Source organism: Orbicella franksi, chromosome 15, assembly GCF_964199315.1.
Source record: "Orbicella franksi chromosome 15, jaOrbFran1.1, whole genome shotgun sequence".
Taxonomy (NCBI): domain Eukaryota; kingdom Metazoa; phylum Cnidaria; class Anthozoa; order Scleractinia; family Merulinidae; genus Orbicella; species Orbicella franksi.
The window spans coordinates 2,615,075-2,628,123 of NC_138159.1; the positions used below are offsets into that span (position 1 = coordinate 2,615,075).

Below are 13,049 nucleotides of genomic sequence, written 5' to 3' on the forward strand. Positions count from 1 at the left end.
ATTTGAAATAATTGTGTAATTTGTAACTGTAAAAAGGCTTAAATTGAAACTTTACTGAAGGACAAACAATCGGAAAGGCTCGAAAGAAGATTAAAACATGTAATTACATAAGTCGTGAGTCGCTCCCTGTCAACGCCGTCAGCAACGCCTACTCGTACCAGGTTCTATTTCGTTAAATTTTGACCGCCTTGAAACTGGACACTATTGTAACTGTGACCTTGCAATTTCTTCATTTCTTCGTAATATTTATGATTTTTGCATCCAAGATGAAGTTCTACTGTACAAATTGTATGCTCAAGTAAGTGATTTTCGCTGCTAGATTCGACTAAGACTTTGAAAGTAGAATGAGGCAACTTATAAATATATTGTGGTGTCTTTAGATTCAACTGGGATCAAGTAAGTAGCGCTCTTTGGAGACGTTATCCAAACCCATTTAGCAGGCACGTGCTTTCGGAGGATATCATAAGCAGGTAGATATTTCTCGTATTTTTCGCTTCATTGCTGTTATTTTTCCGCCAGTAAGGTTGCAGATCCGTTTGGAATGTTGATTTTGTATTTTGGCTGCGTCTTGGAGCCGTTTTGAGTAATGTCAGCTAAATTGTGACAAACAACACGGCATTTGCAAGATTGTACTGCAGGCAGTGAAGTGTACATGCATTGATGACGTTACAAATTTTAATTAGCTTCAAAACACGAGCATAATACTGTGAAAATTGTGATTTTCCCTGCTTTTACCATTTCACAATGCATTTCTTTTTAATGCTTCTGTGACTAATGATAACAGCCCGAAATATTTGTATGTGCAGGTAAGATTACAATAAACTTGTAAGCTTATATTTTCTACATACACACACAAGTTTAGGCCGTAATTTAATATTTTGTGTGATATTCACTTACAAGTTTGTGAAGGACGTCACTAAACGTTAACAGGTACTTTAAGTATATTTGACAATGGTTTCTCACCACAGCAAAATTACTTGAGCACTGGTGTCTAAAATGATTAAAAAATAAAAGTATAATTATTAAGTATAATTCTGTCCTTCCACAGTAGATCAATTTTGTATTCTTGGTATTGGACTGGAGCAATCGTTGCTTGCAAATTGGAGGCTTAGAATTCATACAGATTAATGCGGTCATGAATTTGTATTTGAAAAGACTTATGGCATTAGCTTCAGTTGCAAGGTACTTCCGGTCCAATGCCAAGAATACAAATAAAATGTTCTGTTACATGCTACATAACACATCATTTAAATCTAAATACTACACATTTGTTTTGTTATTATTTTTATCATTAATATTTTACTCACATGAAGTGTGCACTGTTGATGTATAGTGTAACAGGAAATAATTTAAACTCATTACTGGTATGTCAATTTCTTTTTATATCAATGGTATCATTTCTTTTCAGGTCATTAGTTGGAAACAAACTTTTTACCAAAAAGCTTACAACAAAAACAAACAGTCTACCAAGATGGGCTGAAAGGGTAAGAGCTCTTTTTCTGGCATTTTGCCATTCTTGATAGAGAACAGTATATGTGTTCAACAACAGAACAGTGGGCAGAATTACATGACATTCGTCAAAAGTTGTTTCAAATGCATGATTGATCATCACGGTTATATACACAACTTAAGCAGTTGTGAAATTAAAGCCTGAAAAAAAAAATCATTCGTTAACGGGATTCAAACCTGTGACCTCTGCGATACCAGTGCAGTGGTCTACCAACTGAGCTTTCAAGCCAACTGGGAGCTGGTCACTTTGTGAGTTTGTAATACATGTACATGTATACCCACAGATGGTGAAGAATATACCCACATATGGTGAAGATACGGTATAAGCCAGAATGATCAAGATTTCATATATTCACTTGTAAAAGTTGTTTTGTTGCCTTTTTCTTCACAGTTTGTCAGTTCCAAAGTAGCATGTATTGTGGAAGAATCTATAGTGGATCCTGAAGCCAAGACACTTACCACATACACAAGAAATATCACCTTTACACGACTCATGGTAGTGGAGGAAAAATGTGTTTATTCAGTTCATCCAACTAACAAGGAATGGTAAGGATAAGTTATAAAACCTTTGTTGAATAGTGGCTTTAAATTTTAGGGATGGTTGTGCTAATTATTCTTAGACCTGTGTCGTTGCTATGCACGGAATAATTATTAACGTCTGAGTCAGTTTGGAAACACACAATACCTTGAAGCAAGCATCAAGAACTAACTGGAGTCCAGGCAATTATAGAGCTGGAGGCCATAGTGTGCATAGCTGGTGGTTTTGGTTGAGTGTTTCAGTGGGCTTTTTGTTGCGCAGGACAAGCAGCAAAGCAGAAACTGCCAGCTAAACAGGCTATCAATGTTGGCCATGGCGATGACTTTGTATATACCAGATTAATGATCTTGGACACTTGCTGACCCTTGTTTTATTTGGTACAACTTCAAAAATACATTTAGAATCTGAATGTTGAAAGCTAAAGATATCATTTCTATTTTTCTATCTTGTTTTACTAAATGAGTTTGTAGTGCTTGCAAATACCTTTTTCCAAGCTAAAATTAAGCCTGTTCTTCACTGTCAGGGCACCACCCCATTAGAGTTTAAAAGTGTGTATAAAAAAACATATTGATAATTTAAGACATTTCTTCAGATCTTTAGTAACATTTTTTTTTTTTTTAACTTAAGGACAACATGCCACAGACAATCGTGGGTTTCATCTGGTGTGTTTGGTTTTGCAAGAGCAATAGAGAGATTTGGTATAGAAAGATACAAATCAAATGTGTCTAAGGTAGGATTATTACAGTAACTGTTGTTTTAAATGGTATTATTTTATTTTTGTAGTTAAAGTTTTCATTATTGCTAACTTGCCAATGCTGGGAGGAAGTTCTTCAGTTTGTGCTTCTGACCCTCGCAGAATTCTTTTCCAGTAGTCTGCCATCTTTCTTCATACCCTGTTTTAGAGTTTCTGCATTTTTGAAAAACCTTTGTTGCAATAACTATTGAATTCATGTCTAATGCTATTGCTGTGGAATGGCTGACTTCTGGTCAAATGTAATGCTTATTGTTTTGCTTATTTAAGCAGCCATGAACATTTCATATGCCTCTCGTAGATATCAAATAAAATGTCAACATAAATGTAGCCTGAAATGTTACTTCTTTGGAAGAAGGAGCTTGATTCTAACAAAAATGTTTTCTTTTTTTTATCAATAGTCAATAAAAGGTTTAAGTTATGTTATGGAGAAGCTGTATATTCCGGAAAAGCCTCCTTGCACACTTCCTATTCCAGTGCCGCATATGAGCTGACATGTGATGTCATTCTGCTGTCATGATCTGCTGTCTTGTTTGGAAGGAAACAGAAATTCTGTGGAAAGCCATTATGCAAAAATTAATCGATCAGTTTGCGTTATGGATTATCTTGAAATTCTTCTGCCTTCTACCAAAGATTTATGGCTACATGAAATAACAAACTTGTTTTGTAACTAAGTTACATGTAACTGTGGTTGCCCTAAAAAGAAGGTGACCGCAACATACATGTACGTACGAGTAGTTTCAACCTGTCAGATAGGTTAAAGATGTGGGTTTGATCCTTGCACTATTTTATGCTTGTACCATCAAAAGAAGGAGATCTTATATGGTAAATTATTTTTTCACTACAAAGTGCCCATCTTCTAAAATATATAATAATATTATACAGCTGAAAAAAACAAAATGTAGGCTCACTTAATATACTGTCAGTGGTACTTTCCGTGGATTACCACTAACATTTCTGTTTCCTATTGGGTTTTATGGAGAATTTCAGTTTTCCACAATTCTTTGTCAGTCAGCAGCATCAGGACTGGCAATTTGTTGCAATTTTTGTGCCTCAGACAAACTTGGGTTTTGAGTGGCCAGGCAATAATTATTGGACCACATTAAAATAAAGATCTCAAAATGGTTGATAAGTGGCACTGGCCAGAGATATTTAAAACAAAATGGTTGAAGTTTGCCTGATTTTAAGGCCAGTTCCTTCAATCAGTTTTGAACTAAATTATCATAGATCAAAGATTTCTTTAACTTCCAAGAGTGCAAAAGTTCAGATAAAGTTTTAAAAAACTAAAGAAACAAAAGCATGCAGTTACACGTAGAGGGGAATGGTTATGAAGTCTGGCAAACATCAAAGGAGAAAACAATGATGCCAAGATTTATGTTGGAAGGTCCACGACCATGCACAATCTTTTGTGTTGTGCTCATACACTATGCATGAGTTACGTAACCTAAACATTTCTATTGGTTGGTTCCTTGGTCAGTAGTAAGCAACTATTGTGTTTTGTGCGTGGCCAAGACCAAAAAACCGAACAAAAGCATATGCAACAAAGAACTTTGCAGAGTTTCATAACCGTTCCCCTCTATTAACTCTGACATTAAAAGACAGCTCAAATAGGTTTCATTTAAATGTGCCCATTGCATAGTTTAAATCACTGACTTAAAAAGTTAGACTCACAGCATAATAGGCAGTACCACATCAAATATCGGAGTTGGCACCAACTGCAAAGAAACAGATGAATATAAAAGTGACTTATTTTGCATGTTTTTAACCCTCTTCACTGCCTTGTTACAGTTATACCTTGTTGTAACATTCACATCTTTTCTACTTGAATGAAAAATGAAGAGGGTTAACATTGACATGCAATAAACAAGATGAGTTAAAGGTGTTTGTAAATATTTCTTTACAAAGGTTTTCAAACTATTGTAATATAATTATTAATAAAAGAGGTTATTGTTGAAAACCTTCTTAAGAACACTGTAATGGATGTAACAGTGTAAAATTTTTGAAATAAAATTGATCAAGGTTGCTGACACGAACAAAGTCAAATAAAGGTGTTCTAGATGTATTTTAAGTTTTTTTTTTTTATTGGGTTCTCTTCTTTAGCTGAGAACAACAACAACAATCCTTTTAAAAGGAGAAGTTAAGTAGAGTAATAATAGGGTAAACATCCAGTGGAATCTCGACTTTTCAAACCTCCAAGGGAAATGGAAATTGGTTTGAAAAATTGGGTAATTCGAGAAATCGGGGGTAAAATTACTGTGTACCATTGAGGGGAAGGAATTGACTTTTGGTTCAAGTTATTGGAAGGTTTGAAAAATTGAGAGTTTCAGAAGCTGGGATTTCACTGTATTCACACTCTCTACTTGGGAAGTGAGGGCATGACCAGTACTAATGCCTGCAGAAAAACGACTGACAGCTCATTACTTGATTTCTGTCAAGACAATTGGCAGGAAAAAGATGGTTAATGTACTACCAAATGAAAATAATTTACACACCCCAAAATAATATTAAATTCCAGCAACCCTAGCTGGTTTTGTTTTGTGGTGGTGAACTTGAAAGAAAGATATTTGTCAGGAGTTTTTCAACCACATGCCACTTGTACCTTTTTTCTGCTTTCTGCCCCCTTCCTTCCCTCCACCTTATGAATTCCCTTTCCTGTCCGTTCTTCCCACCTCCTGCGTAGACTTCCCACCCCCTTACACCTTGCCCCCTTTATCTTCTCTCCTAAGTTACTGCTAATACGTTTGACTGATACAGATATCCATATAACTTAGAAATGCATATCCTGTGATCTAAGGATTCCTGTGACCAAACCTGGGCAAAGAGTTGAGCATTTCATGTAGTATCCCCTGCTTTGAAATTCCGGAAATTACGGTATATTTAGGTTCAGTCACTGCCAACGAAAACAATGGGAAGAATGACAAGGAGAATCAAAAACCGGAAGTCGGCTTTTGTAAGCCTTGCCGACTGTGAAATATTACAGTGTTGTGATTGGCTGAATACTTGTTCCAGCATGCTGAGTACGGGGCAAAACAAACCGGGTCGCGAGAAAGTGTCAAGTATTTGGCGAAGGAATGAATGCGTGTTGTAGTCAGGGAATGCAAGGCTCGGGAAATCACCTATAATACCCTCAGAGCAAATGTTATTGAACGGATGTTGACTACAGGAATTCGTAGCGTTTACAGTCTGGCTTGTTTTGAAATTCTATGCTCAGACCACACAGAAATGATGGCGGACATCCAAAACATGGCGGCGGGCAACTCTTTAACCTAACGGTGAATGGAATTTTCTTGAGCCAGAAGAAAATAACTTACGCAAAGTAGTCAGAAGTCTGTTGAGGTAAGATATGGGGTCCGCGGGCTCTGTTAATCCAGCGAAAGTTGTCGAAGTCGACGACGAATTTGGAGAAGATGTTGAGTCGGGAGTTACGAAGAGAATTCCCATCGAATACCCGCCTGGTCGGAAAAGTACTTCGTTACGAGCTACAAGCACCTCGTTTGGAAAGAAAAAAAGTAGAAGAAGTACAAGGAGTAAACCAATTATCAATAGCATAAGTCTTCGGTCTGTGTTCTCCATTGCGGATCAAGAGACCGAAGCAGATCAAGTTCGTAGAGAGTTCGAAGAATATCGTCAGAACAGATTAACAGAAATTGCCGAACTTGAGGTGCGCAAAGAGAAATTACACAGTGAAAATCAACGTCTTCGCGGGGAAATCAAGGCTCTACAAGTCACCTGTCTGAAGTTAAAGAACGAAAGGGCTATGGCTTTGGAAGGGAAAGAACAAGCATTGCAGAGGGCTGCTACTTTCGAGAAAGGTAATAAGACTTATTAAGCTTATAAATGTAAGTTTTGCGATAAGGAATATATCACATTAACACATAGAGATACAAAAGCGAACCGTAAAGATTTCAGGTAAAAATCATGGTCAAAAGCTCAGATTGGTGGATTGGCACTAATCACTTCGGGTACTTAACTGCGGGAAATAATTTACCATTTAATAATAATTGAGTTTTCTCTCGTTGTTTCCTCGCGTATGGAATGGGGTACGATACTAGCTTACGGAGGTCTGAGAATCGTAAGCTTAAGTTGATTTCATTGTTTACGTCTTCTATTATTGTCTCTCAGTCAAAACAACTTTTGCAACACTGTTTGAAAAAGATAACTTTGATTAATACGCCTCTATATTCTGTGGTAATTTGATAACTGTTGTATTGCCGGGGGCTCTTACTCATATTGAAACAATATTTAAATATTTTTAATAAGTGGGACCTCGGGTGTAGTATTAATATTACCATTGCCATTGTTTTTCATTACGTAAACTTAGTTAATAATGGAATGTTGTATTGAAGTTTGAATTTATCCAACTTGAGAACACAGGCTATTAATTTTTTTTCTCAAAAACATTATATGCAAGATGGAAATGGCTGCATTCTGATAAAGGTGACACAGCTAATTTCTATCTATAGACAGGGTCCTCCTTTACCGCCTGCCAAAACATGAGAAGGGTAATTTGGAGAGGTTTTAGAAATATAACCGCACATCCATTATTGGACCAAGTTATAAAAGGCTTAACGTCAACCTTCACTGACCTTCTTTGGCTCTTGTGGAATCGCATACTAATTTCAGTCTTTTACTTTCAGCTCAGAAAGTTCTCAATGGGTAATCCCCAAGCCATTTTGCGTCCATCTGTTTCTGCCTTACTGTCCTATTTGAAAAGGTCTTTCTCTTAAAGTCCCAGCCATTTTTACAACAACCCCTTTGCAGTGATCTTAAACTGACTTGTCCCCAACATCTGGAACTTTCGCTGATGACAAATTGAGTCACCTGAAACAGCAGCAATTACTAAGACTTGAATTGTCAAAACATCCTTCGAAAACTTATCTGTGACTCACTTTTCTTTCCAATAAATTACTTGCAAGCACACTGATATTTTAAAAACCCATTGTTATGATTATGACTCAATCCACTGTTCACTGTTGAGGTAGTTTGTCTGGGAAGTTTATGTACATAGCTTGACATCAGGGCTAAAATTTTTATACAGACTCACCAAAACTGTTAAATTATTAAGTATTGAACAGATTCAGAACATGGCACATACATTGACTGACAATTTTAAGCTCGTAGTTGAGGTTCATGCCATAAATTGGGAGTTAACAGATAGCAATGTAAACGTCGGGAATGCTGCACTTGTCTCTGTGTTGATAATTAATTGTTGGCTTGAGTCTACATGTATTTTCGTGTTGTTTGTGAAAGAAATTAAATTAGTGATGTAAATTTTGGTAGAAGTCGTTGCGTCTCAGATATTTCTCCTCGGAACTGTGATGACTGGTTGTAAATGTATCTGGTTTGTGTTAGAATTTGAGTGCAGTAAATTCCTTCATGGTATGCGGTGGCTTTGTAAGGTATGGGCAATGCATTAGATTTGAGTTCTTGAAGTCAAGAAGTCAAGTATGCCAGCCGGGCGTTATGTTGTCTTAGGTTAATTTTATTAATATTAAGGGTGTTGGTCTGGGATGCCAACTCATGCAAATCTGGTGTCTCATTTCTCTTTGCACATGTAAAGGTTTTAAGGCTGACTGCTTGATACTAGTTACGTGGCAACGGTATATGCTTTAACAGTGTGTGGAATTTTTTTTGTGGTGCAAGAAAAGGGTGATTTCAGAAAATATTTATACCTATACAGCAGATGGCAATTTGGAATTCCTTCATACAGGACATTGGGACGGGGGGGGGGGGGGAGTGTGTTCAGATCTGTGATTTCCAGTGGGGACAGACAAGAGTGTGAAAGCACAAACAAACTAAAGACACTGCTGACAACCACAGAAAGCAAGATCCAAGACAGGCAGTGATCGATCAGGCATGTGTTTGCATTCATTTATAGAAGAAAAGCGATAAAATATGGGTTGTACATTAAGATCCAGAGGCTGTGAAAGCATGGGGAGGCATTAAAGCCCCAGAATTGAATGGTAATACAAATGTATGGCTTGTTTTATTACTGACAGCTGTGGTCATCCCTGCTGTGGTCAATGGCAGTATATAATATAAACAAAGTGTTAGGGTTAGGTTTGAGGTGATGGTTTCATTTAGGGTTGCAATTTGTTGTGGGAGGCTTGAAAGCCTAATGTCTAGGCTCTTCGACCTGAACCTTAGTGTTATGGTTTGCCTTAAGGTTACGGTCAGCGTTATTGTACTGATCTGAGGATTTGCCAGTTAGTTACATGGACAAGCACAGGCTGTTTCTTTTGAAGGCTTAAAATGCAAACATCCTGAAGAAAAGATGACAGTCCATGTGACAGACTGTTTTTGTGTAAAATATGAATGCTGATATAAATTGCAACAGATCTCTCTTTTGGCATATCCGTTCTGTCCTGCACAAGATTCAAGGCAAAAAAAACATCCATGCAGATGCAGCATTGTGTACATCTATTTGCTTTAATGAGGATGACAACCAATTAAATTTGAAGCAATCCTGATGGCCAGAAAGGTAATTTAGTAGTTGTTGCATAGGTGTCTGGATTGAGAGACCTGCTTGTGTATACTGATGGTAGACACTGTGTTCTGTTCCTGTGGAATGACACGTGACTCTCACAGTGCTGTTCTCCACCCAATACTATAACTGTGAACTGCCAGGAGCCTTCTTTCATAATAAAAGTTTCTGACAAAATGGTGAGGGAATAGTGTATCCTTTAATAACGATTGTCCAGATTTACAGACAGTTGGTGTCAGGGTCATCATAACTCACATTAGTCAAGGTGGTTATATTAAAGGGGTTCTTCGACAAGAAAAGAAAATAAGAAGATCTGTTAGATCTTGTAACCGCGCTTTTAAAATTTAACTGTTTTCTTAGCACTACAGTTGCAATGCAGTGTACATTCCAAAGCAATCCTTGATGATTCATTGATTACTGTAGACACCACATCACTTGATCAACACAAACTGTATTATTGCACCATCAGTCGTAGCCATTGTGAAATCTCCAATGACGAAATAGTCTTAATCTGGAACTTTCTTCAGGATATGTATGGGGATGAAGATACAAACGCTATTAACAACAGCTTTCTTTCTTAAAAGTCAAGATTAAATTTAATTGTTTTTCCCTTGAGCAAAGGGCTAGCAGAGAAGTCACACAAGTCACATAATTCAAGAACTCCGTTATCCACGGCTATCTTTAGTACAGTGGTTATTTCCCTACCTATGACGTAATCCTTGCATGTTCTGACATGTTCTTTGCCTGGCTTGCAAATATTTAATTTTCCTTCCGATCTATGAACTCGCTGCGATGAAACAGCCAAAGAATTTACTTCATTTGCATAAAACCACAGGAAATACTTGCAAAATTGCAAATAAATTAATGACCGTCGCTTCTGCCAAAATAAACTTGCGAAGTAAACACGATCTTATTTGTCACGTAGCGAAAGTGAAAGCTGCAACGTCAGGGCATTCCATGGCTGATGTAATGCCTTTTTTTGGTGTATTTATTATTCCCTTTTGAATCCAACGCTTCGATAAAACCAAAAGAAAAGATATTTTACCCACAGTAAAGAAAACAATATCCATAAAATTGTCGGTGTATTAATGTTTTAACAGCTTTTGGTGAATAAACATCACACATTGCGTGACTCAGAATTTGGCCGAGAGGGAGTTTGGGTCTGGTCACCGACAAAAAAAAAAATAAACCACAGGTAAACCGTGAACTGCGCTAGGACCATGGCCGCGCGGTTAAAAAGTACTGATATGCGCTGTAGGTACATGTATTCAGGAATAACTGACTTTGTCTTGGTGTGGCTTAGTAATGTATGAGGTTGAGAAATATTTTTGTTAATAACCATTTCGTAGGTTTGTAGCTAAGAAAACAGTCTCCCGGTTAAGATTTTCTTTGAGTCAGTCACCGTTTTTTGTGAGACCTGGAGCAAAATTTTTTCCCCAATCTTTCACAACGCCTTGAATGCGGGGCTGCCAAACTTTGTGTTTACAAGATGGAGGACGCAGTACCAGAAAGAGAACACACTGAACAGTGCTCAAAACAATATTTTATTTCAAGTATTTTACTCATTGTAGTGGCACCGATACTCAAGGTAGTCAGGAATTTATTCCAAACTTTTCATTTAGATAGTTCAATATGGTCCAGATATCAAATGATTGTACGTGAGTAACATAAAAACGAAATGTTCGTTGTCCTCTACCGAGTGATCGCCCGCCAAAATCCAGCTGGCGATCACCTCTTTCTCAGCTGACAAATTTCGCTGGCAGCCAGCGCTTAGCAATAAACCTGATTTTGTATTCTTGATTGGAGAAAACACTTATTGCAAGGAAAAGGTAATCCACTACTTATAGTTTTCTTACATGTAATTTCTAACAAACATCTTGCTTGGAATCCTTATATCTGAAAAAAAATACATATCAGAAAGAGAAATCCATTCTATGTATATCCTTCACAACACATGAGGAAGTCAGGAAAACTAGAAACCCCTTAAAATTACTCAAAAAGGAAATTTTGGAACAGAAACAAGAAAAGTTAGTCCAAGTGGTAGTGGATCAAATAGAGTATGAAGGAAGTGAGAGAGAGTTTAAAAATTTCAGAGTTTACTATGCAAAGGTTGGGTGGCCAAATTAAAGCTGACCCAGCCCCAAGGCTCCATTAGGGGTGGGGTGTGAGTCTCCCACATCCCGTTCATTTTTGGCCTAGGTAACATCCTGTTTCTCATTATCTCCAGTTGCAAATTAAACTAACAATTATTCTGCTTATTATCCCATTTTATCTGATCTTAATATATGATATACCATTAATTTTTCCCTCAAATATCCTGTGTTCAGTTTATTTTTTAGCTAAATATCCCAAATAATCAATTACCTAGATAATCATGATGATATTTGTTTATATAAGTTAGTCTACTCTAAGTGCCATTGTGCCAATACTGTTACATGTTGTTGTTGTTAACTTTTATTTTTATTTTATGTTTGAAAAATTTCTTCTCTTTTGGTTTTCATTATTATTGGGGTTTTAGGGAATGGGTTACCAATTTTTTAGGGGGATGGTCAGGTGGTGGGTTTGCCCAGTAGGGGACCTACTGTTCTTTTTTGTGCCCACCTGCTTCATGGCAAATCTGTAAAATAGAAAATAAATGATTAGAAACAGATCCCAAAACCCCTAATAGGACCTCAGCACCAAGCCATTAACAAACTCTTTAAAGTTTTAAGTGACCTGAAAATGATCCCAACTACACTTAAAGATCCACATCTTGTGACCTGAAATGTTTGCTGCAATTAATGCTCATTTTGACCTGTCGTTCACATTTTGAGAAATTACAAGGACATTTCTACATGTACATACTTCATTTAATTAAAGGGGTGTGTAATATAGTCTTTATATATGGCACTTTATGCAGGATTGGTTGGTTAATGTAAAAATGTTTTTAGTTTTTTGACTCATCTCTGTACAGAAAGGTTCGATGGGCATGGAAATGTGTTGTTTTTACAGTAACAGGTTGCATGTTTTTACTTTGTGATAATAACATTCCACACATGTAAACGTCAATATTTTTGACACTGTTCCAAGTTAGATTGATAGAACAAAGAGATTAAAAATAACCCAATGTAATCCTCTGGATCTGGAAGTATGCACTAATTGGAAACATGTCTTAACATGTCTTCACTGTCAGGAATACAAACATCACGTGAAAATCAGTCATCCTTTAACAACAGGGAAATTCCATTACCAAAACTCAGTGGCTCGCTTCAAATACTATGATAACAAAAGTTTGAGGTGCAATTTTTTGGTCTGAATGTGGCAAGTGTTTATGAGCGTACATGCATAGCTTAAAGGTCAAATTCTGAAATGTAAATCATTTCACTTCCTCATTTTCTCTGCCTGTTAACAACTCCATTATTAAAACCTTTGATTTAGAGAAGTTTGAATTGCTTTTCTACCTGTTGTCAATATCTCTGAACCAACCTTATAATTGGAGAGGGAAGTTAATTAAATAATTCAGAATTTTGATCATCTGTGCTCATTCTTGACGTTTAAGTGACTATTTGCCTGTCATGCTGAATTAGCCAGAGCATTTTATTAGCTTTTCTCCTTACCACATTTGAATGCAAGAGATTGGTGACTTAAAACAGCATCATCGTAAAGTGACATGATTAAGTACATGTAGCAACATCTCACTCCATCCATTTCCAACATGCGTTCCCTCAAGGAAACGGCCTAAATTAAAATGATAGATGTAATATGTGAGTCTTTAGAAATGGCAGCTG

The 13,049-nt window shown here is 36.9% G+C and overlaps 2 protein-coding genes across 2 annotated transcripts in view; both read left to right on the forward strand.

Moving 5' to 3' along the window:
* Positions 1-208: 208 nt before the first annotated feature.
* LOC145469076 (PRELI domain-containing protein 1, mitochondrial-like) lies at positions 209-4,860 on the forward strand. Its single transcript, XM_081452733.1, has 6 exons — positions 209-298; positions 381-470; positions 1,409-1,484; positions 1,901-2,055; positions 2,675-2,777; positions 3,200-4,860. Exons 1-6 carry the CDS (start codon positions 249-251, stop codon positions 3,290-3,292), a joined length of 567 nt encoding a protein of 188 aa, XP_081308859.1. The 5' UTR covers positions 209-248; the 3' UTR covers positions 3,293-4,860.
* Positions 4,861-4,940: 80 nt separating this feature from the next.
* The window catches only part of LOC145469049 (nephrocystin-3-like), a 32,352-nt gene continuing 24,243 nt past the window's right edge, over positions 4,941-13,049 (forward strand). Inside the window, exon 1 of the mRNA XM_081452699.1 lies at positions 4,941-6,610. Within this exon, the coding sequence (XP_081308825.1) occupies positions 6,142-6,610 (469 nt within the window). The 5' untranslated portion in view covers positions 4,941-6,141. The remainder of the gene's footprint in view (positions 6,611-13,049) is intronic.

Coding starts and splice junctions, on each gene's coding strand:
- LOC145469076 (XM_081452733.1), top strand. CDS start 249: ATGATTTTTGCATCCAAGATGAAGTTCTACTGTACAAATTGTATGCTC. Junction 299..380: donor TGTACAAATTGTATGCTCAA/GTAAGTGATTTT, acceptor TGGTGTCTTTAG/ATTCAACTGGGATCAAGTAA. Junction 471..1,408: donor TCGGAGGATATCATAAGCAG/GTAGATATTTCT, acceptor ATTTCTTTTCAG/GTCATTAGTTGGAAACAAAC.